At 44.6% G+C, this 26,334-nt stretch overlaps 1 protein-coding gene across 2 annotated transcripts in view; it reads left to right on the top strand.

The window, feature by feature from the left end:
- galnt9 (polypeptide N-acetylgalactosaminyltransferase 9) overlaps positions 1–26,334 on the top strand; it is a 321,001-nt gene that overhangs the window by 137,534 nt on the left and 157,133 nt on the right. For both annotated transcript variants that reach the window (XM_068054617.1, XM_068054616.1), the window contains 2 exons: positions 1,049–1,223; positions 12,027–12,224. In XM_068054617.1, the coding sequence (XP_067910718.1) occupies positions 1,049–1,223; positions 12,027–12,224 (373 nt within the window). The remainder of the gene's footprint in view (positions 1–1,048; positions 1,224–12,026; positions 12,225–26,334) is intronic.

Below are 26,334 nucleotides of genomic sequence, written 5' to 3' on the forward strand. Positions count from 1 at the left end.
TCCAATGGCAGTGAGGGACCCAAGTGAAACGATTCTGAGCCGTATCAAGCATGCTCTTACTGAGGACGGGTCCACTGCATGAAACTTTATCATTTAACATTAATCCACAAAAGCCAGAACATTGTCAGTCTCACTCAGAGATGCCACAATGATGGCTGGCGTGGAAAAGGAAAAATATCGCACTGGTGGAATGAGGGTGCCTTTTTGAGGCCGGTGTTAATACATGTGATGACCCTACATCACACCTAAGTTGTTATCTTACCTGGGAATTGCGTGATGCAGATATGAAGTGCAAGAAACCTAGAAGATTCCTCATTCCACAACACCTACATCCCTCGTTATGGTGAAAGCTAGACTTTCCCAAAGAATCTCTAGTGTACAAGAAATAAACAATCCCAAATAGATTGGGTTACAACTGTCATACTGAGAAAATTCAGCTTGTTCACTCATTGGTTGTTGCTGTGTGTGGAGCTCACCAGTTTGTAATAGTGTTACACTGACAGTCTGGGTGTTAGGTTGTATTGCCCATAAATAATGTTCTTTAAAGTGATGTGAGGAAATCAGAATCGAAGGCCGGTGATCAGAGTGGTGTGTGTGCGTGGGTGGAGATGAAACAATGTCACAAGCACTGTATGGCTGAGTGATGAACATCCCATTCTACTAACTGAATGGGGTTTATTCCAATTCTTTTCCTGAGTTTTCAAAGCCTTTTGGGGTTAGCCTGATCTGCTGTCTGTAATACTACTTGCCTTGATTTCTGTTAGTGCACACTGGAATGTAAACAATGGTGTAAACTAACGAGATTGACAGGACATTCAGGTGTAAATTGACATCAGCAAAATGGGCGCACGAATTGTAATTTCCCGATTCCTGGATCACGGAATATTCCACTCCCGTCTCAAATATTCAATGGTGGTCTGAAAAGGACAAATGACTGGGAAGGACTGAAGTTTAGGCAGTTGAAAGTCGATTTCATTGTAAATGAGTGATACATGCAGCCAGCTCAGTCCCGGTTTCCAATAAAGGAACCTCCTTTTTGTTGTTTCAGTGGAACTGAAATTCAATCTGGACCAGTACATCAACAAGAGATACCCAGGGCTTGTAAAAATAGTGCGCAACAACAAGAGGGAAGGACTGATTCGAGCCAGAATACAAGGCTGGAAAGTAGCAACAGCACCAGTGGTTGGGTTCTTTGATGCTCACGTAGAATTCAATGTTGGCTGGTAAGTAGAGTCATTTTGCAGGCATTCCATTGAGCTTCTGGCTCATTCTGAACTGCCCTTTATGAAGATATCAACAGTGATATACCGGAAAAGGACCTTTGGTCAATCCAGCCTGCCCCACGCAATTTGTGATGTGTCATGTATAACAATATCTTGCTCCCAGCCCCACACAAAGCCAGCCGATCTCCTGGGACAGTCAAAAAAAAACAGATTAAATACCCCAGGCCAATTTGCCTTGGCGGGGGGGGGAGCGGGGGATGGGTGGGCAGAGGTGGTGTAAGAAATCTTGGAAATTCGCCTCTGATCCCCTTAGGCGATCGGAACTAGCCCAGGAGATCACTCTGGCCCTGATGCAGTAACCCAGTGACCCACCAGTAATGTGTCCAGCTCTTGTTTGAAGGAATTTAGTGAATCAGCACCCACCACGTAACCCAATAGGCTGGTCCACATGTCCATCGATCTCTGGGAAAAGAACCATTCCCAGGATTTTGCCTCAGCGACACTTAAGGAACACCAATATATTTCTGCCCAGTTGCCATCAGGTCTCTCTATGTGTTGACTTCCTGGCACATTATTTGTTGCTGATAAAATAGGTTTTCTGCAATCATACCATTGTTTCTCATCTCTCCCATGAGCCAGAGTAGTTGGGACTGAGTGAACGGTGTTAGACATTGTACCGTTGACTGGATGGGACAGGATTAATGGGCCTAATCATTATTTCTGCCCCTCTTTTTAATTTGTTTAGGCTATTTCCTTCCAGGAGATAGGGGAGGGGTCCTGGGTGTATGTCAATATTTGCAGGGCTTCCACACACAAAAATAATGTTTGAAAACCAACATTGAGCTGGACACCATTTTTAAAAATTCATTTTCAGGATGTGGGCATCGCTGGCAAGGCCAGCATTTATTGCCCATCCCTAATTGCCTTGAAAAGGTGCTACATAGGAGAATAGGAACATAGGACTTAGGAGCAGGAGTAGGCCATTCGGCCCTTCAAGCCTGCTCCACCATTCGATAAGATCATGGCTGATCTGTTGTGATCTCAACTCCACTTTCCTGTCTGTCCCCATAACCCTTGACTGCCTTGTCTATCAAAAATCTATCTGTAGGAACAGGCGGTGAGCCGCCTTCTTGAACCACTGCAGCATAACTATTTGGTACAACTGAGTGGCTTGCTAGTCCATTTCACAGGCCAGTTAAGAGTCAACCATGTTGCTATGGGCCTGGAGTCACATATAGGCCAGACCGGGTAAGGACAGGAGATTTCCTTCCCTAAAGGACATTAGTGAACCAGATGGGTTTTTACAACAATCTGGTAGTTTCTTGGTCACCATTACAGAGACTAGGACCATTTGCGTGAATACAAAATCTAAACTATTTTGCATTGCTTTTATGTGCTCATGATGGTATATATTGCTGAACCCAACCATACTACATTACAGCAGTGACTACACTTGAGAAAGTACTTCATTGGCGGTAAAGCACTTTGGGACGTCCTGAGGTCGTGAAAGGCGCTATATAAATGCAAGTTCTGTCTTTCTATCTTTTATTTCAGATGCATTGATGCAAGTTGATTTTATCATATTTTAGTGGGATCTTTCAACCTTTTTGTCCAGGTTTTAGTGTTTTTCATCCTTGAAGAAAAACTGTGCCCTCATCGAGTTGAATTTAGTGCTGGCGGCAGGGGTTCCGCCACTGGGCCGGAAAGCAGAGGGGGGGAGGGTGCAAACCCACTTCGACGGTCAGCAGACCCCAGGCTGCACCATGTCAGCGGCAGCTAATTAATTATTAGGGATGGCTGCCTGCCCCCAAGAGCTGTTGGCCAATCAGAGGGCCGGCAGTTCAGCAGCACCATCAGGAGCGGCCACAGTGGGGCTGCACCTGGAGGAAGAGTAAATATTGATGGACGTGCACCCTCACAACCAGCAAAGTGGGGTCTAGGGCCACTGGCCCCGGAGTGGGGTTGGGGGTGGGGGGGATTGGTGGTGAAGGTGTTGGTGAGGGCAAGCGGCCCTGTTGCCAGAGGGGCAGCCAGCTGGGGGTCCCCTCTGTAGGACAAAAAATGCCCAGAAAGGAGGGTTCCCCACCCACCGGAGCCTGCGGGGAGGCCACCAAGGTTTCCCTGCCTGTCTTCCCATGCAGTCGAGGGCCCCCCTTCCCCCCTTCCCCGCCCCTGCCACTGGTAAAATGGCAGCAGAGATGTGAAGAGGCTCTTAACTGGATACATAAGTGGCTCAATAGGGCTGTGGGTGGGAGGGCTGTCCTCCACCTTCCCCATTACAGGCAAGATGGCATGGCAACCAGAAGATGACGGGCATGTCACCCCCCCCCCCCCCCCCCCCCCACCGCCTTCCCGTGCCATTTCACAGGCCCTGCCACCTCCCAACCCATCCCCAAAGGGCTGGTAAAATCCAGCCCATAGGGTCATGGACCAATACAACACAATTGGAGGCCATTCAGCCCATTCTGTCTGTGCCAGCTCTTTGAAAGAACTATCCAACTAGCCCCACTCCTCCTGCTCTTTCCCCAGAGCCCTGCAAATTTTTCATTTTCAAGTATTTATTCAATTCCCTTTTGAAAGTTACAATTGAATCTGCTTCCGCCACCCTTTCAGGCAGCGCATTCCAGATCACAACAACTCGCTGCGTAAAAGAAACTCCTCGTGACTGAGCCATTAAGACAACGAAGTATAAAAGCTATAAATAAATATTGCCGATGTTCGTGTACAAATCCTTAATCATAGGCTCATAGAATGATACAGCATTGAAAGAGGCCATTCAGCCCATCGTGCCTCTTCTGACTCTTTGGTAGAGCTATCCAATTAGTCCTGCCTTTCCCCGTTGCTATGAAAAACTTTCCCCTTCAAGTATTTATCCAATTGCATTTTGCAAGTTGTTATTGTATCTCTTTCAGGTAATGCATTCTTGATCATTACAACAAAATTTAAAGAAAACACATAAGAGTTAAGGAAAATTCAGTTCTTGTCAAAGACTTACTCTACATCGTGCCCGTTAATGTCTTCAGCAGTCTGGAGTTTAACATTACAAAGAGCTGAGGGCTGTTTGGATAGAATCTGTCGACAGGGTGATTGTGATGTCTCCCTTTTAAAGTGTGCCTGCACTAATATAGTCATTCTAATTAATGCGGGCAAGGATGTTGAGAAGTAGGGTTTCAGAACCTCTGGTTCAACTAAACAAATGGGTGCATTGTTGCTGCGTTCAGTGACTTTCCGCACATGGTAACAATGGCTTCACCTGACCATCATGCTAAACTGCTCATCCTCAATGCACTCTGCTTATTGGCAGAAAAGGAAATAGGAAGACAATCAATGTTGCTGTTGTATAAAAAGGTGCATTTTGCAGCTAATGGAAAATCGTCCCTTCACAATCGGCCATAATTAGTCAATGATGGCTCCATGCCATCTCACCACTTAATGCTGGTCCAGTAACTGGTCCATTTTGATATTAAAAGACGTGCTTACACTTTATGTTGCTTTGGAAAACATGAGCGATACGACGGCACACTGTATTTGTTGTATGATTAGTACCCATCATCCAACAGCAGTTTAAGACTTGACCACTGGATTTAATTCTTCCCAAGTTATCTGCAAGGCTGTGTTAGTGAAAGTAATTGTTTGCCAACAGGCTGATTGACTCAGTTGGTAGCTGCCTTTGAGTTAGAAGATCACCGGTTCAAGAATCACTCTGGATAGTTGAAGTGCATGACCTTGGTTGACATTTCTCTGCCTCCTATGCCCAAATGCTTGTATTAAAGTTTAAGGATTGCCCTAACACAAGGTTCTTCATAGAGGAATAGAGAAAAAATAATAATCTTGGCTTTGGAGGGAGGGCAGTGTGGATTTACTAGAAGGATACCTGCTGTGGAAATTTTAACCCCATAAATGGGTGGATTTGGGTTGGGCGGGAGAACAAAATGTCAAAACTCTGAATCCCAACCTGCCCCCTTCTGCTTTTAACAAAGGTGAATGGGGGGAGGGAGGCAACCAACCAGCTCCCAGGAGATGGGCTGGCAATTTAAAAATTGTAGAGCCTGGCAGCCTCAGATTGATCCATGATATTACATTTAATTCTGGCCGGCAGGGTTTCCCAGGCCTTGGGAAATCTGGCAGCTAAAGGAAGATTAGGATTGGTGGATCTGTGAGGTAAGCACCTTTCCACATAGCTACTGGATCCTGCGCACCTGTCAAATCCCCGCGATTAGACAACCCCTTCCCGACCCTTCCAATCTCCCCAAACGCCCCCACAAGGCTTCCAATGTCACCATTGAAGCCTCTGATGTCACAACCATCCTTCACCTCCAATCTCCTACCCTGCCCCCATAGTCTCCAATTTCCAACCCCACCCTCCCCACACCCAACCCCTGTGCTCAGACTCACCACCCCGCACCCCAGCCTCCAGTCTCCCCCTCCCCCACCCCCACCTCAATCCCACCCATCCCAGGCTGTGGCCTATTGCAGAAGACCCACCCGCCCAACAGTCAGCTAGCCTCTCATTCTGATTGGCTGCAGCCAGGAAACAGAAAAAAAAACATATTAATCAAGTCCTGCCATTTGATTCAGTGGGCCCTCCCCTTTCTTCAGAACAGTTCTGAAGAAGGGTCACTGACTTGAAACGTTAACTCTGCTTCTCTCTCCACAGATGCTGCCAGACCTGCTGAGTATTTCCAGCATTTCTTGTTTTTATTTCAGATTTCCAGCATCCGCAGTATTTTGCTTTTATTCCCAATCTCAATCCAGCTTCCTCCCCGCTCCAAGTAAAAATGCAGCCTTGGACTCTAAGGGTTAAATTGCAAGTAGAAATTGAACAAACTAGGGTTGTATTCCCTGTAATTTAGAAGATTAAGCTGTGATTTGATCAAAGTTTCCAAGATATTAAGGGGAATTAATAGGGTAGATTGGGAGAAACCATTTCTGCTGGTTTGGGATAGGCCTTGTATTAAAAGGAGAGGATGCTGGAAACACTCAGCAGGTCTGGCTGCATTTGTAGAAAGAGATACAGAGTCAATGGGCTCAACTTTCAGTCCCCACTGGGGCCAGGAGATAAAATAGCTCTGCCTGACTCCACTCACCTCCGAGTCATGTTTATGGAGGCGGGATCCGGGTGGGGGGGTGCAGCAGGTCGACCCACTCACGTGGTGGGTAGTTGGCCCAGCTCAGAGCCTATTGAGGCCAACTAAAGGTGGCTGACTGGAATTTTGCAGTCGGCCTCCAGGTTTCTGCAGGGGGCAGTTTAGGGGCCTAGAGGCTGCCACCCAGGGGGTGGGCAGCACTCCAGGCAGACCGAGAGTTCCCCCCTACCTGGGTGCAGGAACTGCCACAGGCTGCTCTATAGAGGGAGTTCCCTCCTCCTCGTACAGTGGTGGCCAATTGTAATTTAGATTTGGAAAAATTAGAGAGAGAACGCCTCCATCTTGAAGCACCATCTCCCTTAATTACCCTCTGTTACATGCAGCTGCGCTTTTCAAGCTGGAATGCCTGGAGTGGCCCTCCAGCTTTGAGAGCCTGCCTGTCGTCCTTAATTGGATGGCGAACCTATCTCCAGGTCAATTAAGGAGGCGGCCCTGTGATAATCCCAATGAGTGCAAAGAGTCCCAATCTCTGTTTCCCGCTCCCAGAGGGAAAATCCAACACAGCATTTCAGGTCAATGACCTTTTTTTTTATTCATTGGGGGATGTGGGCATTGCTGGCTAGGCCAACATTTATTGCCCATCCCTTATTGCTCTTGAGAAGGTGGTGATGAGCTGCCTTCTTGAACCGCTGCAGTCCATGTGAGGTAGGTACACCCACAGTGCTGTTAGGGAGGGAGTTCCAGGATTTTGACCCAGCGACAGTGAGTCAGGATAGTGTGTGTCTTGGAGGGGAACTTGCAGGTGGTGGTGTTCACATGCACCTGCTGCCTTTGTCCTTCTAGGTGGTAGAGGTCGCGGGTTTGGAAGGTGCTGTCTTAGGAGCCTAGGTGAATCACTGCAGCGCATCTTGTAGATGGTACACACTGCTGCCACTGTGCGTCGGTGGTGAAGGGAGTGAGTTTTGAAGGTGGTTGGATGGGGTGGCCAATCAAGTAGACTGCTTTGTCCTGGATGGTGTTGAGCTTCTTGAGTGTTATTGGAGCTGCACCCATCCAGGCAAGTGGAGAGTATTCCATCACACTCCTGACTTGTGCCTTGTAGATGGTGGACAGGCACTGGGGAATCAGGAGGTGAGTTACTCCCCACAGAATTCCCAGCCTCTGACCTGCTCTTGTAGCCACAGCATTTATATGGCTACTCCAGTTCAGTTTCTGGTCAATGGTAACCCCCAGGATGTTGATGGTGGGGGATTCAGCAATGGTAATGCCTGTCATCAGAACTGGAAAAAGGTAGATATGTAACAGGTTTTAAACAAATAGGGGCTGGGAAAGGACATCAGGTGTTGCTAATAATTCTGCTATTCCCACTTACATCTGCTTTAAAGACATCTTTCATTTCTTTACTTGGCCAATTCCCATCCCCCTTTTGCCTTGCACCATCATCCCTTTCGTCATTTAATCTCTCCTGCCTTCACCTTATTACAGACCTTCCCTTTTGTTCTTTCCTCCCCTCCCCCATTTCCCTGCCTCTGTATTTGCTTAAAACCTGTTACATCGCTGACATCATCCAATTCTGGTGAAAGGTTATTGATCTGAAACATTAACAGTTTCTCTCTCCACAGATGCTGCCTTACCTGCTGAGTATTTCCTGTTTTTATCTCAGATCTCCAGCATCTGCAAAATGTTGCTTTTGTGTTAGTCTTTATGTTACTAGATATCAAAGCATTCTCAGTTCTTGCATCCCATCTTACTGTCTGAGTAGCTTCATCATCACCTGCCCCTATAGTGCTGATAGGCGGCTATTGATAGGTCAACTGATACAACTCATTTCTATGGAAACAACCTCAAGAAGCTCCAGGTAAGCTCATTAAAACTGACCTGAAGTGTTGAATTTGCCTTACTTTCCTCCAGAACCCAACATGCTGGCACAGTTTTCCAATCAACAGTGACTCTTTCATTTAATGTCGACATTACAATTCGAAGACAGGCCATGATTTGAGTTTCCTTATTACATATAAGGTGTCAGCTGTGGCTCAATGAGTAGCATTCTTGCCTCTGAGTCAGTAGATTGTGGGTTCATGTCTCACCCCACAGAGTTAAGCACAAAAGCCCATCTCAAGGCTGGAATTTTATGCCCCCCCTCCCCCAACAGGAGTGGGGTAGAGGCAGGGGGGTTCCCGTCCCCTCTGCAATTTTACACGGAGAAGCGGGCCACCTGCCCCAGGCCAATTAACTGCCATTTAAGGGCCTCCTCCTGCTGCCACCGGTATATTACTAGCAGTGGGCGTGTGGCTCAAGGCCTCAGGAGGCTGTCCAGTAAAACCTGGCGGCCTTTTTGTGGGCTGCGGGGAGGCCCTCCTAATCGGGCACCCTGTGCCCCACAGACAGTCCCCCCATGGCACAAGCCACCCCCACGACACTACAGTCCCCCCACCCCCAAACCGACCCCCCCCTTGCCTCACTGGGGCCCGGCCGACTCTCCCCGGTGAGACCCCACACATTTACTTTCGTTCTGGGGCTACTGTCCCTCTTGCTCTTTTCGCTGGGTGCAGTCCCAGCAGTGGCCACTGCTTCCGGTGCTGCTGCTGGGACTGAGAGCTGCCGGCCCACTGATTGGTCAGCAGCTCTTGGAGGTGGGACTTCCTGCCTCAGAGGGGTGGAAGTCCCGCCCGAGGCCAATTAAGGCCTGGGCCACGTAAAATCATAGCGTGGCTTCCAGGCCTGGCAGAGGCGGACTCTCCCCCGACATTTCGGTCTGAGAGAGCACTGTACTGTAGGAGTTGCTGTCTTTCAGTGGATACATTAAACCACTGCCTCACAGGTGGATCTAAGTGATCCCATGACATCCCATTTCGAAGAAGAGCAGGGGAGTTCTCCTTGTATCTTGGTCTGTATTTGTCCCTCAACCAGCTTTGCTAAAACAGATTACCTGCTCATTATCATGTTACTATCCATGGGAGCTTGCTGTGCACAAATTGGCTGCTGCATTTCCTACAATAGTGACAACACTTCAAAAGTACTTCATCAGCTGTAAAGCACTTTGGGGTATCCTGAGGTTGTGAAAGGTGCTATATAAATGCAAATGATTCTATATTTAGTTGGTGGATTAGAGAATTGAAGAGAGTTCCTCTTCCTTCAGGTTACTTTGAGCTATTTTATTTTCTACCTGGTCTAATTCCTCCAACATTATGTTGGATGTAGGAGGTTTGGATTGTATCTTAAGCCAGTATTTGGGGTGCAGCTGCGGGTCTTAAACTCTCATTTCCTCACTGAATGCTTTGATTCTTTTGAGGCGATTATGGTAGGTGATTCTAAAATAAAATATGGCGCTGTGTCCACAAGGTGTGCCACATTTTTTAAAGATATAATTTTTAGAGGTTTAGTGAGAAAGCTCTGGGATCTTTAAACAATCAGTACAATTCTGTCAGAATTGCTGCCGAGAAAGTTATTTTTAGACAATTGCTCAAAATATTCTCCGAATGAGACCCAATTGAATATTTAAGCTATACAAACAAGCTAAATCAAGTCTGCTCAAACATTGTATTTTAGAATTGACTTTTATTCCATTAGCAGCTGCTTTTTCTAATCATTTTAATTCAAAAGCAATTTCCTTATTAGAGAAAAAAACAGGTTAAATCACCTGTCGGGTGTGATAACCTGGGACGTGAGAAATAGTGTTGTTCACAGATTGGGATCGATTGGGAACATATCAGGTTGGAAGTTTTAAAATGGCAAACTTGTAGTTGGGATTTGATTTGGGTCCAAAACACAACTCCCCAGAGTGTACAGGCACAACAGTCATCAGCAGGAGCATGAAAACCTCTCTCAGCGGACTCCATAGCTCTTAATGGACAGAATTTTCACTCTCAGGTCCCAATCCCAGCGTCAGGATAAAATGTGGTTTAGGAACCCAGAAATGCCGGCGGCAGGACCCCGAGGGACATTTTGGAGGAGGCAGCCTACTCCATTCAATTAAGGACCGCGAGAACGCTCGCGAGGCTGGAGGGTCACTAGGAAGCCTTCCAGCGCTGTAAGACCAGCAGACCCACCGTCAGAGGTGGGCGCTGCTGAAGTATGTAGGGAGGTGCAAAGTTGCCTCCATTCCCGGTCACTGGCCGCAAATGGGGGACATAAGAAGGGCTAAAAGAGTTAGAGCTGTCAGACAGCAGGAGGAAACTCCCCCCCACCCCCAACACACAGTAATGGGCAATGCTATGGTTGTGGCTGTTAATTAGCACAGTATTTATCCATTCAATGGAGCCTCCACTGGAGGCCGCCACTGTTTCATGGACAGCCTCCTGCCTTGACGGGTATCCCGTATGCCAGCTGGAAAATCCTGATGATGTTGGGAGAGTGACCTTAATTAAACCCTCAAAGGACCCACTGTGGCCTCTCAGGTAACCAGTTCCACTGTAACCCTGCCTCCTGCAAAGTCCCGTGGAGGTGGGACTGTATCTTGGAGCTGGCCCCATGGGATTTCCTTCCTGTTTTTGGACCCCCGCCTCCAGACCCACCTTCACCGTCCCTTAAATATTCTGTCCAAAATGTGCATTTCCACTACCTTCATCATTCTTTAGATCACTGTCGATACTATCAAAAGAAAGAACTTGCATTTATCTAGCACCTTTCACGACCTCAGAGAGTCCCAAATCTTTCTGAGACTTGACATGCCAACTCCTTGCCTGCCCAGGTAACCTTACCCAGACTGATCCCATCCTGTGATAAATTCAGGGCCTGAAACTTTTGTTACACCTCTATCTTGCTCTGAAACATATTGTTCCCAACGCACCCTAATGCAGGAAAGCCCTGGCATGGAAATCAGGGAAACAAAAAAATGGAGATTAACATTGCAACTAAGCAGGTGCTTCATACAATATTGAGATTTTGCTTTTTTAAACGATGCCAGTAACTCTGTGGTGGTGCTGGTACAGTCAAATCAGCAGCTGCAATGTTTTAAAGGGTCAGTGATGTTATACCAGTAAATGTCATATTCTGATAGTTAAGTATTGGTCACTGTCTCTTTACATTAGTACAGACTGAGTTCATTCAAAGGTTAATTTGTGTCCAGGCTGAAGATCAGAGCTGAGGCTTTGCTTGTGGATTAGTCTGTTAAGAGCCTGCAGACATTGTGGCTCCAGTACTTTCTGCCTGCCAAGTTTTAAGTTCCAATGCAAAGTGAGCCACGTAAGGAGACATTAGGATAGATTATCAAAAGCTTGGTCAAAGAGGTAGGTTTCAAGGAGAATCTTAAAGGAGGAAAGAGTGGTAGAGAGGCGGAGAGGTTTAGGGAGGGAATTCCAGAGCTTAGGGACTCAGCAGCTGAAGGCATGGCCACCAATGGTGGAGCGATTAAAATCGGGGATGTGCCAGAGGCCAGAATTAGAGGGACGCAGAGATCTCAGAGAGTTGTAGGACTGGAAGAGGTTACAGAGATGGGGAGAGGTAACACCACAGAGAGATTTGAAAACATGAATGAGAATTTTTTAAAAATCAAGGCATTGCCAGACTGGAAGCCAATGTATGTCAGTGAGCACAGGGGCAACAGATGAATGCAAACTCGGGTGCAAGTTAGGACAGCAGAGTTTTGGATGAGCCCATGTTCATGGTCAGAAGAGTGTTGGAACACTCGAGTCTGGAGTTAATCAAGGCCGACAGCATTGTGGTGCGCTGAATGGCAGGGACATATCTGACCTGTACTCTTCCATTTTCTCTGCAGGGTCCAACCTGTCCTGAGTAGGATTAAGGAAGATCGCACTCGCATCATATTGCCAGCCATAGACAACATAAAATACAACACATTTGAAGTGCAGCAATACGCCAATGCCGCTCATGGCTACAACTGGGGATTGTGGTGCATGTACATAATCCCACCACAGGAGTGGCTGGACAAAGGAGATGAGACTGCACCTATCAGGTGAGAAACCCTTCCTTTTGCCTGGGTTCTATGCCTGGTAAGTCTGAGCTTGCAGTACAATTGGTGGGTTGAGTGACTTCAGTTATGCGGAGAGTCTGGAGAAGCTGGGATTGTTCTCCTTCGAGCAGAGAAGCTTAAGCAGAGATTTAATAGAGTGTTCAAAATTCTCAGGTGTTTTGATAGAATTAAGAAGGAGAAACTGTTCCTGTGTCAGGAGGTTCGGTAACCAGAGGACACAGATTTAAGATAATTGGCAAAAGAGCCAGAGGGGAGAGGAGTTGTTTTTATAGTGAGTTGTTTTGATCTGAAACCCATTGTCTGAAAGGGCGATGGAAGCAGATTCAATAGTAACTTTCAAAAGGGAATTGGATAAATACTTGAAAAGGAAAATTTTGCAGAGCTCATGGAAAGAGCAGGGATGTGGAATGGTTTGGATAGTTCTTTTGAATCTACTTCAGTTGCATTGGTGTAATTTCTCTTTGCATCCACAGTGTAAATATAAAGTCAAAGGACCTGAAACAGACAGAGTATCCTAGCTCCTGGTCAAACTCTCAGCCTCCACTTTAACACAACCTCTTCTGCTTGATGTGAAGTGAACCTACTTTGCATTGATGTCACATTAGTTTTCGCATGTATGCTGATGACTCTACCTCACCACCACCTCTCTCAACTCCTCCACTGTTGCTAGATTATCAGACTGCTTACCCTACATCCAGTACCGGATGAGCAGAAATTTCCTCCAATTAAATATTGGGAAGACTGAAGCCATTGTTTTTGTTCCTCGCTTCGAACTCCGTTCCCTAGCTACCGACTCCCTGGCAGCTGTCTGAGGCTAAACCAGACAATTCACAACCTTGGTGTCAGATTTGACACCGAGTTGAGCTTCCGACCACATATTTGCACCATCACTAAGACCGCGTATTTCCACGTCCATAACATCGCCCAACTTCACCCTGTTTCAGCTCATCTGCTGCTGAAACCTTCATTCATGCCTTTGTTCCCTTTAGACTCGACTATTGCAATGCACTCATGGCTGGTCTCCCACATTCTACCCTCCGTAAACCTGAGGCTATCTAAAACTCTGCTGTCCATGTCCTAACTCGCACCAAGTCCCGTTCCCCTATCACCCCTGTGCTCAGTGACCTACACTGACTCCCAATCAAGAAGTGTCTCCTTCCATGGCCTCACCCCTCCCTATCTCTGTAATCTCCACCAGCCCCACAAACCTCCAAGCTATCTGTGCTCCTCTAATTCTGGCCTCTTGAACATCCCTGATTTTAATTGCTCTACCATTGGTGGATGCGCCTTCAGCTGCCTGGGCCCCGAACTCTGGAATACCCTCCATACACTTGTTGCCTCTCCATCTCACTTTCCTTCTTTAAGTCATACCTTAAAACCTACCTTTTTAACCAAGCTTTTGTTAATCTGACCTAATATCTCCTTACGTGGCTCAGTCTCATATTTTGTTTTATAATGTTCTTGTGAAGTGGCTTGGGACATTTTATTACAATAAGGTGCTATATAAATATAAGTTGTTGTTGCTATTGTTGTTGCTACCATTAAAGTATTGATGCAGCCTTAGCATTGGTTCCAATTTGTGCTGTTGGGGCTAGCAAACCTGAGTTATACTATTGGTTCTGCATTGTGCTCTTACCTGTAAATTAGTTTACTGGTATCTGAATTTTTTGTCATGTCCTGTTGAACATTGACATTGGCTGGACAGCATTTTGGGATGTCCTGAGTTCATGAAATATATGATATAAGTGCAAATCTTTCATTCTTTTTAATAGGGTATAGACCTAGGTCAAGGTTTGTGTCATGACACTCTAATAATGTGTTGACCTGATTTCTGAGGTATTTTGGTTGGATTTTGCTTTTGTATTGCAGCTTCAGTGTGCTGCATTATGAGTACAGTTTGGGTTTTTCACAGCAACTTTTCATAATTGAATGACTTGACAAAAGTTTCCTAACCCTGTGGTGTCCTTTATGGCAAGTAATATGCTAAATACTGAATATTTAGGATGCCCATTGCCAATCCTGGTAATAGAAAATATCACACAGGCTAAACCACTGATAAGGATTTATCAACAAATAAAGTGCTACAAGGAAGCAAACTTTCAAGAAAGATGCTTCACAGCACAATTAACCGTTACACTTGTTTACAAGCTAGATTGGCTTTAACAAGGTCCATGGTTTTTCAATGAATCTCTGCAAGCTCTCGATAAGACCCAGTCTCTGTCGATGCATGCATCAGACCTACATGATACACCTGTAATTGTAACATAAGAGTAAGTTTCTGAATTGCAACAATGTTTATCGGTTAAAGTTTAAGCCATTTCTTTGAAGTATTTAGGCAACCAAAATATCAGCAGTCTTGAGAAAACAGTTAGTAGTTTTGGGAGCCTGCCAGTTGGATTGCAAGGTTCTCCTTCTGTCTATAGCCTTCAATATGTTGCTACTTCTCAGTAGACAATGGGATGGTGGCCTGCAACTATTGTGCTTTCTTTATGCATTTTTCATCAAATTATTTCCTATATATAACTCCAAAAAAAGTACCCATTAAGATTTTAAACATTTTGCCCGTCATCAAAGAAAAAAAAATCCTTTCACCAGTTAACCTTTGGAAAGCAATCCAACTGCTTCACTCAGAGTGTATGGCTGGTCCACCATTTTGTACTTAGCAAAGATCAGCCTCCATTTTAAATTAAGCTCTAGAATTCCCTCATTAAACCTCTCTGCCTCTCTCTTCCCAGCGACACTCACATCTCATGAATGAATCAGCTTCATATCCCACAATACCTTTGGATAACAAAATTCTATCAATTGCAGATTTAAAATTAGCAATTGATCCAGCATCAATTGCCCTTTGTGGAAGAGAGTTCCAAACTTCTATCACCCTTTGTGTGTAGAAGTGTTTCCTAATTTCACTCCTGAATGGCCTGGCTCTAATTTCTAGACTATACCACTTAGTCTTAGACTCACAAACTATCGGAAATAGTTTCTCCCAATCCACCCTATCAGTTCCCCTTAACATCTTGAAAAATTCGATCAATCTCCTCCTAGCCTTCTAAATTCTAAGGAGTACAATCCTAGTTTGTATAATCTCAACTCTTAATTTAACCCTTTGAGTCCAGGTACTATTCTGGTAAACTTTCGCCGCACTCCCTCCAAGGCCAACATATCCTTCGCAAGAAAGGATACTTTTCGAAATCACTTATCAGTACATTTCTAGCTGGTCACACATTGCGGTTGATTTCCCCACAACTCATTAATGATCAAAATGTGAAAGGTCCAATAAAAAAAACATGGAAAATTAAGCAAATTAAAATGTGAAATGAAAAGAAACTCAACTGAAAGACTCAACAGCAACAAACATTTGAAGAAAATGGCAAATGTCAATTGGGTAAAGGGGCCAAATGCAATTAAGGAGCCAGCTCACAGATGCTGGCCTCCTCGAATCTGGACTAAACATGTGCCAGCATAAAGGCAGTGCTAGAGAACCCTTGATAAATTCTGCGGATGAAGGCAAACGTTTATTTAATTCGCCTTGGCAACAGAAGTCTCTGTCCCGGGTCTCTACAGCTTGAGTTTCCATGGCAACTAAGTGCTCTGGTCCCTGGTCCAGATAATTAGAAGCAGTTAGTGTTGGAGTGCAATGAAGGCAGCTGGTTTGAGCTGTTGGCTTTCAATAAGAGCCGGAAATCTCGCTCTGAGGGAACTCTGTGGAAAAAAAACAGAACATAAGTGGTTTTTTCTTCTGGATCGCGTGGATGGTTAATGAAGGGAGAAAAAGTTTCAAGTCACATTAGCGATGCAGATGTAACTAATTTCTGCCAGAAATAAATACACCGGAGGTTACAAATCTGCTAAACCTGAATGTAGAACTGAAACAACAGTTAAAAAGGGACTCGAGAATCATTGCCACTGCAGTTCAGGGAAAATTCGTTGCTTACAAATGGCCCATTTAATTAGTTATTTGCAATATGGAGGTGTTTGTGGAGAAAGTGTTTTGATACTTCTTTTGAAGGGAGAACTCCCTTCCCAGCGACACTTGCATTCCATGAATGAATCTGCTCCATATTCCTTAATACCTTGGGTTAGCAAAAATCTATCAATCTTAGATTTAAATTTAACTGTCTATCCAGCACCATTTGCAGAAGAGAGTTCCAAACTTCTCCCATCCTTTGTGTGTAGAAGTATTTCCTAATTTCACTCCTGAAAGGTCTGGCTGTAATTTTTAGAGTTTACCCCCAGTCCTAGACTCCCCAAATCTTGTTCATTTGGATTGACAATTATTTCTTTGAAAATTTAACATTTGAATTGATTCCAGGGTTGAGAGGACTGTCTTATGAGGGGAGATTAAATAGAACGGGCCTAAATTCTCTGGAGTTTAGAAGAACGAGAGGTGATCTCGTTGAAGCATATAAAAATTGTACATGGCTTGACAGGGTGGATGCTGAGAGGCTGTTCCCCCCCCTAGGGGAGAGGGGGGTGGTCACTGTCTCAGAATAGGAGGTCAGCCATTTAGGACTGAGATAAGAAATTTACTCCCTCAGAGGGTTGTGAATCTTTGAAATTCTCTACCTCAGAGAGCTGTGGATGCTCAGTCGTTGAGTGTATACAAGACTGAGATCGATAGGTTTTTGGACACTAAGGGAATCAAGCGATATGGGAATAGTGTGGTAAGATAGAGCTGAGGTAGAAGATCAACAACGATTGTATTCAGTGGTGGAGCAGGCTCGATGAGCCAAATAGCCTACTCCAGCTCCTATTTCTTATATTCTTATGTTCTTATATAGTAGCATAGTGGTTATGTTATTAGACTAGTGATCCAGAAGCCTGGACTATTGATCTGGAGACGTGAGCTCAAATCTCACTACAGCAGCTTGGGAATTTAAATTCAAGGAATTAAATATAGCTGAAATAAAAAGCTAGTCTCAGTAATGGTGACCATGAAACTACTGGATTGTTGTAAAAACCTATCTGATTCACTAATATCATTTAGGGAAGGCAATCTGATGTCTTTACCCATCCTGGGGCTATATGTGACTCTCAGACACATAACTAACTATGTGGTTAACTCCTACCTACCCTCTGAAGTGGCCTAGCAAGCCACTCAGTTATCCTGAGAGCAATTAGGGATCGCAATAAATTCTGGCCTGTACCAGTGATACCCATGTGTGATAAATTTGGGGGGAAAAAATGTCCCAACCCTGCTGTGACCCTGGTCCAGGGGTCATTGAGTAATGCAGGGTGGGATTCCCCTTTGGGAGAGAGTGGTCAGTGTTATGTTTACGCCAGATAGCTGGATATCTTGTATATCTATCTGATTTATCTCAAAGCAATGCAGATAACACACGTATTAAATCACTAACTGGTTTATTTACAGCATTTCACAATATCTCAGCACTACAAGATCTCAGTACAATGTCTTCTTCAGAACAGTCTGTTTCTAGTAGAACATTCTAGCTCTGTCTTTTAGTTTCAAATTCAAACTCTTCAGCTTCACCCATAGGCTTAAGCAATCAAACACAGTGAACACAGATAAGTGGGCAGACTAATACAATCAAACCTAGATCAATCAAACACTCGAATCAGCAGATCTTAATTCCCAGGCTCTACTGCCACAGCTCTCTAGAAGGAATCGTGGGGATCTGTAGTTGTAGTGAAGGAATACAGAGAAACTTGAGATTGGTGTGTGTGGGGTAACGACACTAGGCTTCCATTTGGAATAGTAGTGTGCAGCTTAATCGAGGCTTCAGTTCCTGAAATACCTCAATGAGAGCAAAAAGATAGGTAAATTTTAGATACAAGGAACAGGAGGAGGCCATTTAGTTTAATAAAAGCAAAATACTGCGGATGCTGGAAATCTGAAACAAAAACAAGAAATGCTGGATTCACTCAGCAGGTCTGGCAGCATCTGTGGAAAGAGAAGCAGAGTTAACGTTTCGGGTCAGTGACCCTTCTTCGGAACTGGCCATTTAGTTTAGTTTAGTTTAGAGATACAGCACTGAAACATCATTCCCTCAAGCCTGTTCTATCATTCAGTTAGATCATGGCTGATCTGTATCTTAACCATTAACCCAACTTGATTCTGTAACCATTAATACCCATGCCTCACAAAATACTATCAGTCCCAGATTTGAAATGTTCAAGTGACTCCCCTGCGAGCCTCAATAGCTTTTTTGGCAGTGAGAGAGACCTAGATTTTCACTATTCTTTGTGCTAGTCAGAAGCAATTAACATTTGCCTGTCATTGACAGCTCTGTTGCTGGATGACATTACAACTCAATAAACTGAAGGTCATGAAATTGTAATAAAAACAATCTAGTTATGGATGCAACCTGAAGCTAATCCCAAAACACAAGTAGTCCCTTTTCTTCTCTGCTAACACGAACTGGTCTCAATGGATGAGCTTGCAGGGCCAACAGCAACATTATAGAATCAGAGAACCTGACAGCACAGAAGGAGGCCATTTGGCCCATTGTGCCTGTGCCAGCTATTTGAAAGGGCTATCCAATTAAGCCCACTCCCCCTGTTCTTTCCCCATAGCCCAGAAATTTTTATTCCTTCAAGTATTTATCCAACTCCTGTTTGAAAGTTACTATTGAATTTGCTTCCACTGCCCTTTCAGGCAGCGCATTCCAGATCACAACAACTCACTGTTTAAAAAAATTCTCCTCACCTCCCCCTCTGGTTCTTTTGCCAATTACCTTAATCTAAGTCCTCTGTTTACTGACCCTTCTGCTTCTGGAAACAGTTTCTCCTTATTTACTTTATAAAAACCTTCATAATTTTGAACATCTCTATTAAATCTCCTCTTAACCTTCGCCGCTCTAAGGAGAACAATCCCAGCTTCTCCAGGCTCTCCACATCATTGAAATCTTTCGTTCCTGGTACCATTCTAGTAAATCTTCTCTGCACCCTTCCAAGCCTTGACATCCTTCCTAAAGTGTGGTGCCCAGAGTTAAAAAAGAAAGTAAGACTTGCATTTCTATATCACCTTTCACAACCTCAGGATATCCCGAAGCACTTTACAACCAACAAAGTACTTTTGAAATATAGTCACTGTTATAATGCAGGAAACGCAGCAGCCAATTTTGCGCAAGCTTCCACAAACAGTAATCTGATAATGGGCTGGATGTTGTTGAGCTCCGAACGTTGGGCTCCATGGCAGGGGCTGGCCAGAAGATCGTACCGGCAGTGACCCACCACAGAGCCCAATGCCGGGATTGCCGAACCCGATCTTCTCGGTAGCGGGGAGGCTCAGTGACAGCCTCCCCACCACTCAGCTTTGAACATTTAAATAAAGTATAGGCGTACATTTACATACCTTTCACCGTGATCTTGCTGACTGTCTGCAATCTTCCGTGTGACGGCCGGCACTCACGCGCCTTTCACTTCCAGGGAAAGCTGGCGCCACCAAGATGGGGAAGGGGGGAGCTTAGAATTTTTAGTTAAGTTGGGGGTGTGGGGGGGAACAGGGCCAACTGTGCATTTCTAGTGTGGGGGTGGGGGTGAAGGAGTGACCTCTGCACTCTGTGCAGTTGTAGGGGGGAAGGCCAGGTATTAAATGTAAGCATTTTGCTGGGGGGTGGGGGAGGAAACACGGCGGCCATTTATTTTCTTTGTATGGGGGGTGGGGTACGGGCCAGAAATGAATTTACAGTGCATTGGCGGGGGGTGGGGTACAGCCTTCACTGTGTAGGTCTGGCAGCCCTTTAAAAATGGCACCAATGCCTCCGCAGAGGCAACTATCGCTGTTGCTGTCGTCATGGAGATCCCTGCCGCCATGTGATGGTGGTGGACCAACCTGCGTATGTAGATGTGCGGGCCGCCATTTTTTTCACCCAGTGCTGTTCCCAGTGACGGGAGAATAAAATTCAGCCCAATGTCCAGATAACCTGTTTTTGTGATGTTGGTTGAGGGATAAATATTGGGCAGGACACCAGGGAGAACTCTCCTTCTCTTTGAAACACAGCCGTTGGATCTTTTATATCCACCAGAGCAGCCAGAGGGGGTCTCGGTTTAACCTCTCATCCAAAAGACAGGTATTATAATCCAGTTGAGCGTTCTGATGAAAGGTCACAGACCTGAAACGTTAACTCTGTTTCTCTCTCCACATTTGGTGCCCGACCTGCTGAATATTTCCAGAACTTTCTGTTTTTATATTAGTTGAGGTCTAATCTTGCCAGATTTTTTAACCCTAGTTGGTCTTTCAAGCTTGCATTGGTGATGCAGCTAGGGGATATTTAGAATGACAACAGTGCAATATGAAGTTTGACTAAACTTGCATTTCCCCTGGGGTCTAATTTTAATTCGGATGAGGGCAGGGGTGTAGACGGGAAAAGGGAAAGTGTTGCTTCCATCATTGCTGCAGCATCTCATGAGTGGAGTTGGTGGCAATCCGATGTGATGCCCACATTCTTGGAAGGGAATAAAAGAACAGAGATAATTATTTTCTTACCTCTTTCCCCTCCTGCAGTCTCTATATTCTACACACCTTTCCCTAACTGTGAGAGTCATTTGGAAACTCACTCACGGGTCTTTGTCAGGAAAAATACAAACCATCCCGTGACACAACATGGTCAAACTTTAAAAATAAACACTGCCACAGACACAAGCGCACCACACTGAGAGCAGAGCTTAAGCTGGTGATTTTGGACAGCATCCTACAATCTAGCTTCTAGAGTAAGTACATGATTGTTGGTGCATCACAACTCCTACTGGTAAGAATTATGTATGTATAAAAGTGGTGGAAATGATCAGATCCAAGGCCAGCGTTCTACTTAGACATCTTAATTGGGGCTTGAAGTGTTGGAAGAGGACATTTGAAAGGATGGTGATGGTGTACTGACAGATTTTGAAAGGTTGATGAAGGTGACGTGAATAGAGATTGAAAGGACAGTGAATACGTGTGCAGCTGAATTTGAAAGGTTGCTCGAGGTGTCATCAATAGAGATTGAAAGGACGGTGAAGATAATATCAAAGGAGTTTGAAAGGATGGTGACAATGTCATGAATAGAGATTGAAAGGACAATGAGTGCGTGTCCAGCTAAATTTGGAAGGTTGTTCAAGGTGTCAGCCACAGAGTTTGAAAGGCTTATGGGAGTATGTACGATGGTGTGGCATTGTGAGTATTCTGCACGGAGCTGATCAGAGAAAATAATCTATTGATTTCAAATTGATCTGCGATGCAGCTAGTTCCATTGCCTGATACTTCAGGGTGTGCTGCAGGCTGCAATACCTAGAACCATGATGCAGAGGTAAAAAGATAATTATACACTGGGGCCCTGCTATAACGCAGTCTGTGGGGACCATAATCTCGAGGCTGCGTTATAGGTGAGATCACATTTTAACGAGGTCCTTTCAAAAGCACCAAGTCAGTAGTCAGAATAATGCAGAGTTACAGATAAACTGATTAAACAGCCTCACAAACAGACAAACCATCTGATCTGATGTAAAGACTTCTGGTAACAAAATGAAGAGAATCAATTCAAATAAATTAAACTTTATTTCTTCTGGTAACAAAAACGTGAATATACATGTACAATCAAACAATGTACATCCAGACGATGAGTTCTTGCTTATATGCATTACACAAAAATATTTTGAGAGCACACAATCAACAAAATCATAGTTCATTTATTGAACAGATGGACGTGTGTTGAATAAATCAGTAATTTTGAAGTGCTTACATTTACTCCTCGCTTCTGCCTTTGTTAGATGTAGGCGTTCTGAAGTTGTGTCACACTTGCAGCAGTTGATTTTTCATTCACTTCCAACATCTCAGTGATTCTTCTAGTCGTGGAATGACTGTATAGGATGATGGCAATGACACAGCCTCAGCATCATTGTCATCATCACCATCATCCTCAGCTTGCTGGATGCATTGAGGGTTTGGATATTTTCCACTGGTCAAGATTTCATCATCTGTTATCATCTCATTGATAGCTTCTTGGTCATCAATATTCAGCCATGCATTGATGTCATTAGTATCTAATTCGGCTCCTAGTACAGACCTGCCATTGTTTAGATCGTGAGCATTGAATCCATCATAGTTGACAATTTGATTCTCACTTTCATGCATTTCTTCTTCAGTGAAGACTTCAATATCCTCCTTATTGCCATTGTTGGTTTCTGTCTCCAGGACTTTTTGATTCCATTGATTATCACTTCTTGTCAGGCAAGGCCGCCTATGTAGCTTCCCTCTTTCATGCTGACTTTCTTCAAGCAAGTTGTCACTTTTGGGGTCCAAGGTGGACCAGGGTTATAGTGAGTTCTACTCTAGAGCAGGCCACATTATAGTGGGTCCCAGTGTACTTTTGGCAATAACAGCTGATGAAGGCCAGGGATTTGACTCCATGTGACCCCCTAGTCATTGTTCACTATGAATTTGTACAAATACATTTAGAGAATGATTCTCTTACAGTAAGATACATAGAAACATAGAATTCATTGGTTTAATCCACACCTTAGGAAGGATATATTAGCCTTGGAGGGAGTGCAGCATAGGTTTACCAGAATAATACCTGGACTCCACGGGTTAAATCGTGAGGAGAGATTACACAAACTGTATTCCTGTAATTTAGAAGGTTAAAGGGTGATTTTATCAAAGTTTTCAAGATATTAAGGGGAACTGATCTGGTCGATTGGAAGAAAGTGTTTCCGCTAGTTGGGGACTAGGGGACAGAATCTAAAATTAGAGCCAGACCTTTCAGGAGTGAAATTCGGCAACAGTTCTACACACAAAGACCGGTAGAAGTTTGGAACTCTCTTCCACCAATGACAATTGATACTGGATCAATAGTTAATTTTAAACCTGAGATTGATACATTTTTGTTAACCAAAGTTATTAATGGATATGGGAGAAAGGCGGGTATTTGGAGTTAGGTCGCAGGTCAGCCATGATCTCGTTGAACAATGGAACAGTCTCGAGGGGCTGAATGGCCTCCTCCTGTTCCTATGTACCTATGTTAATTCCATAATGTAATGTGTAATGATCCTACTACACATCCACCTTTAAACTGATCTTTTAGAAGGCATAGAGAACAAAATAGGGTACGAAGATCGTTGTATACCCATTAGTCATATACCCTGGCAAAGTACAGTGCTTTGAAGTAATCAGTCATCTGAGCAAGGTGGCAGTGCATTACTGCTTTGCATATGTTTGCATAGTCTCTCTATGACTCTATGTTCTGCTGATTGTCTATTATCTTTTTATTTTAAGCTTTTTGCCAGCTGTTTGAATAAGTGACTTACAAACCTAACAGTTAGCTCCAAATGTCCCCTTCAGTTGTTCAAGCAATGACAAACTGCAGCAAGCTCCTCCAAAATTAATTTCCTATTTTTGTTTGCTATTTGATAATATTCAGCCTCTATAAACTGACATCAGCAGGAGCAAAATACTGCAGATGTGGGAAATCTGAAATTTAAAAAAAAGAGAAAATGCTGGAAACAGTCAGCAGCCTTTGTGCAGAGAGAAGTGGAGTTAACGTTTCGGGTCTGTGACCTTTTATCAGAACTGAAAAAAGGTCGCAATGTTACAGGTTTTAAGCAAATATAGAGGCAGGAAAAGGGTGAGGCGGAAAGAAAGAACAAAGGGAAGGTCTTTAGAGGGCAGGAGAGATGAAATGGCAAAAAGGGGATGGTAATGGGACAAGTAAACAAACAAAAATTGGATCTAGAGGAGATGTAAATGGTTATAGTGGAATAGCAGAGGGAGAGGGTATCACAAGAAATCTGCAAAAAGGAGAAGGCTCCCTTGGCCCAGGAATGAGGTGGAGAAAGGCGGGAGACCCCAGGGAGTGTGGACCACCCCACTGGCCGTGTACCAATAAGGGAGCCCCCAAACCCCCAGCACCAGCCACCCCCAAATGTAATTTGATTAAGTCATTGTGGATCACTGGTCCTGCTTGTAATCCTTCATCGACAGCTCATACATTTCAATGAATTTTCCTATTTCTTTGTTCATGACATGTGAGCATCTCTGGCCAGGCCAGCATTTATTACCCATCCCTAATTACCCTTGAGAAGGTGGTGGTGAGCCGCCTTCTTGAACCGCTGCAGTCCATGTGGGGTAGGTATACCCACAGTGCTGTTAGGAAGGGAGTTCCAGGAATTTGATCCAGCGACAGTGAAGGAACAATGATATAGTTCCAAATCAGGATGGTGTGTGGCTTGGAGGGGAACATGCAGGTGGTGGTGTTCCCATGCGTCTGCTGCCCTTGTCCTTCTAGGTGGTAGAGGTCACGAGTTTGGAAGCTGCTGTCTCAGGAGACGTGGTAAGTTGCTGTAGTGCATCCTGTTGATGGTACACGCTGCTGCCACTGTGCATCGGTGGTAAAGGGAGTGGATGTTTAAGATGGTGGATGGGGTGCCAATTAAGTGGGCTGCTTTATCCTGGATGGTGTCTTGAGTGTTATTAGAACTGCAAGTGAAGAGTATTATATCACAATCCTGACTTGTGCCTTGTAGATGGTGGACAGGCTTCAGGGAGTCAGGAGGTGAGTTAGTCGCTGTAGAATTCCCAGCCTCTGACCTGCTCTTATAGCCACAGTATTTATATGGCTGGTCCAGTTCAGTTTCTGGTCAATGGTGACACCCAGGATGTTGATGGTGGGAGATTCAGCGATGGTCAAGGACAGATGGTACAGATTCTGTCTTATCAAAGATGGCCTTGCCTGCCATTTATGTGATTTGAATGTTAACCTCACTAAAAATAAAGTTGAATCAATTTGAAAAACAGTGAGTAACAATTTTTAATTTTTTTGTGCCTTAAGCACGGACATGTGGGGTAGACTTTATGGATTTGTAGTGGTCCCGTCAGAGAACATCACATGAGGGGAGTGTCAGTCGGAAGTTTGGACACAGAGGTGAAGAGGTTGTGCGATTTGTTTTATCTGTTACAGATAGACTAGTGCAGAGCTAATGGACATTTGCTCCTGAATATCCAATACCTGGTTCTCATCATGCAGTGCTCTTAGTCTCAGAATCTATCCCAATATATCACACACGCCCGTGCTGATCTTCATTTTCAGCCTGGTCAAACCTTCGATGCCTCCCCGTGCTCTCGGCATCAAGACCATCACTGACCCGTCGCCAGGAGGAGTGTAGGACAACAGAAAAAATGTTCCACCTTGCTGCTTCCTCTCTCATGCTGAGGCCAGGTGCCCAGTGCTCAGCCAACCACCTTCCCCACCTCCTGACAACTGGTCAGTGACTGTGGAATATTAGCCGTTAGCCCCGAACTCTTTCCCTACATTACAATAGTGACTGCACTTCCAAAGTATATCATTGGCTGCAAAGCGCTTTGTGATGTCCTGAAACTGTGAAAGGCGCTATAGAAATGCAAGACTGTTTTTCTTTTAGTCCAGCAAGGATCTAGTGTGGCAGCTGTGGCTTGTTGGATCGCACACTTGCCTTGGTATCAAGCAGTTGGAGATTCAAGTCCTGCTCCAGGACCTGAATGCAAAAATCAAGGCTCGCACTCCAGTCCTGCCTTTCAGGTGAGACATTAAACCAAGGCCCTATCAGCCATCCCAAATGGATGTAAAAGACTCTATTGTCCTATTTTGAAAGGGAGTTATCCCTGTTGTCCTGGCCAACGTTTGTTCCTCAATCAGTATCACTAAAACCATATTTTCTGATGATTATCACATTGCTGTTTGTGGGATCTTGCTGTGTGCAAATTGGCTACCTCGTTTCCTACCTTACAACAGTGACTACATTTCAAAAGTACTTTGTTGGCTGTAAGGAGCTATGAGATATCCTGAGGTTGTGAAAGGTGCTATATAAATGCAAGTCTTTCTTTCAGTCTTGAGGTGCCCTGATAGATGCTTATAAAATAATGAGGGCAGGATTGGACGTGTCTAAGTCATGAAGCTCCTTCTGTCATGAGTGTGGGTCAGGCTTGATGGATCCTCTGGTCTTTTCCTGATTGCCAATTTCCCTATGTTCCTATGCCTCTGAAATATATGGGGAAATTGAGAACTCCCAATCTTTCAAATTACTGGAGGGAATATTCCCAGTTAGCAGTGGGCAATATCTGGATATTGGCACCTGCTGGCACCAGGAGTGGAATCAGTGGAAATCTTATGCACGGTTTAGC

Source organism: Heterodontus francisci, chromosome 23 (genome assembly GCF_036365525.1).
Source record: "Heterodontus francisci isolate sHetFra1 chromosome 23, sHetFra1.hap1, whole genome shotgun sequence".
In the NCBI taxonomy this organism is placed as follows: domain Eukaryota; kingdom Metazoa; phylum Chordata; class Chondrichthyes; order Heterodontiformes; family Heterodontidae; genus Heterodontus; species Heterodontus francisci.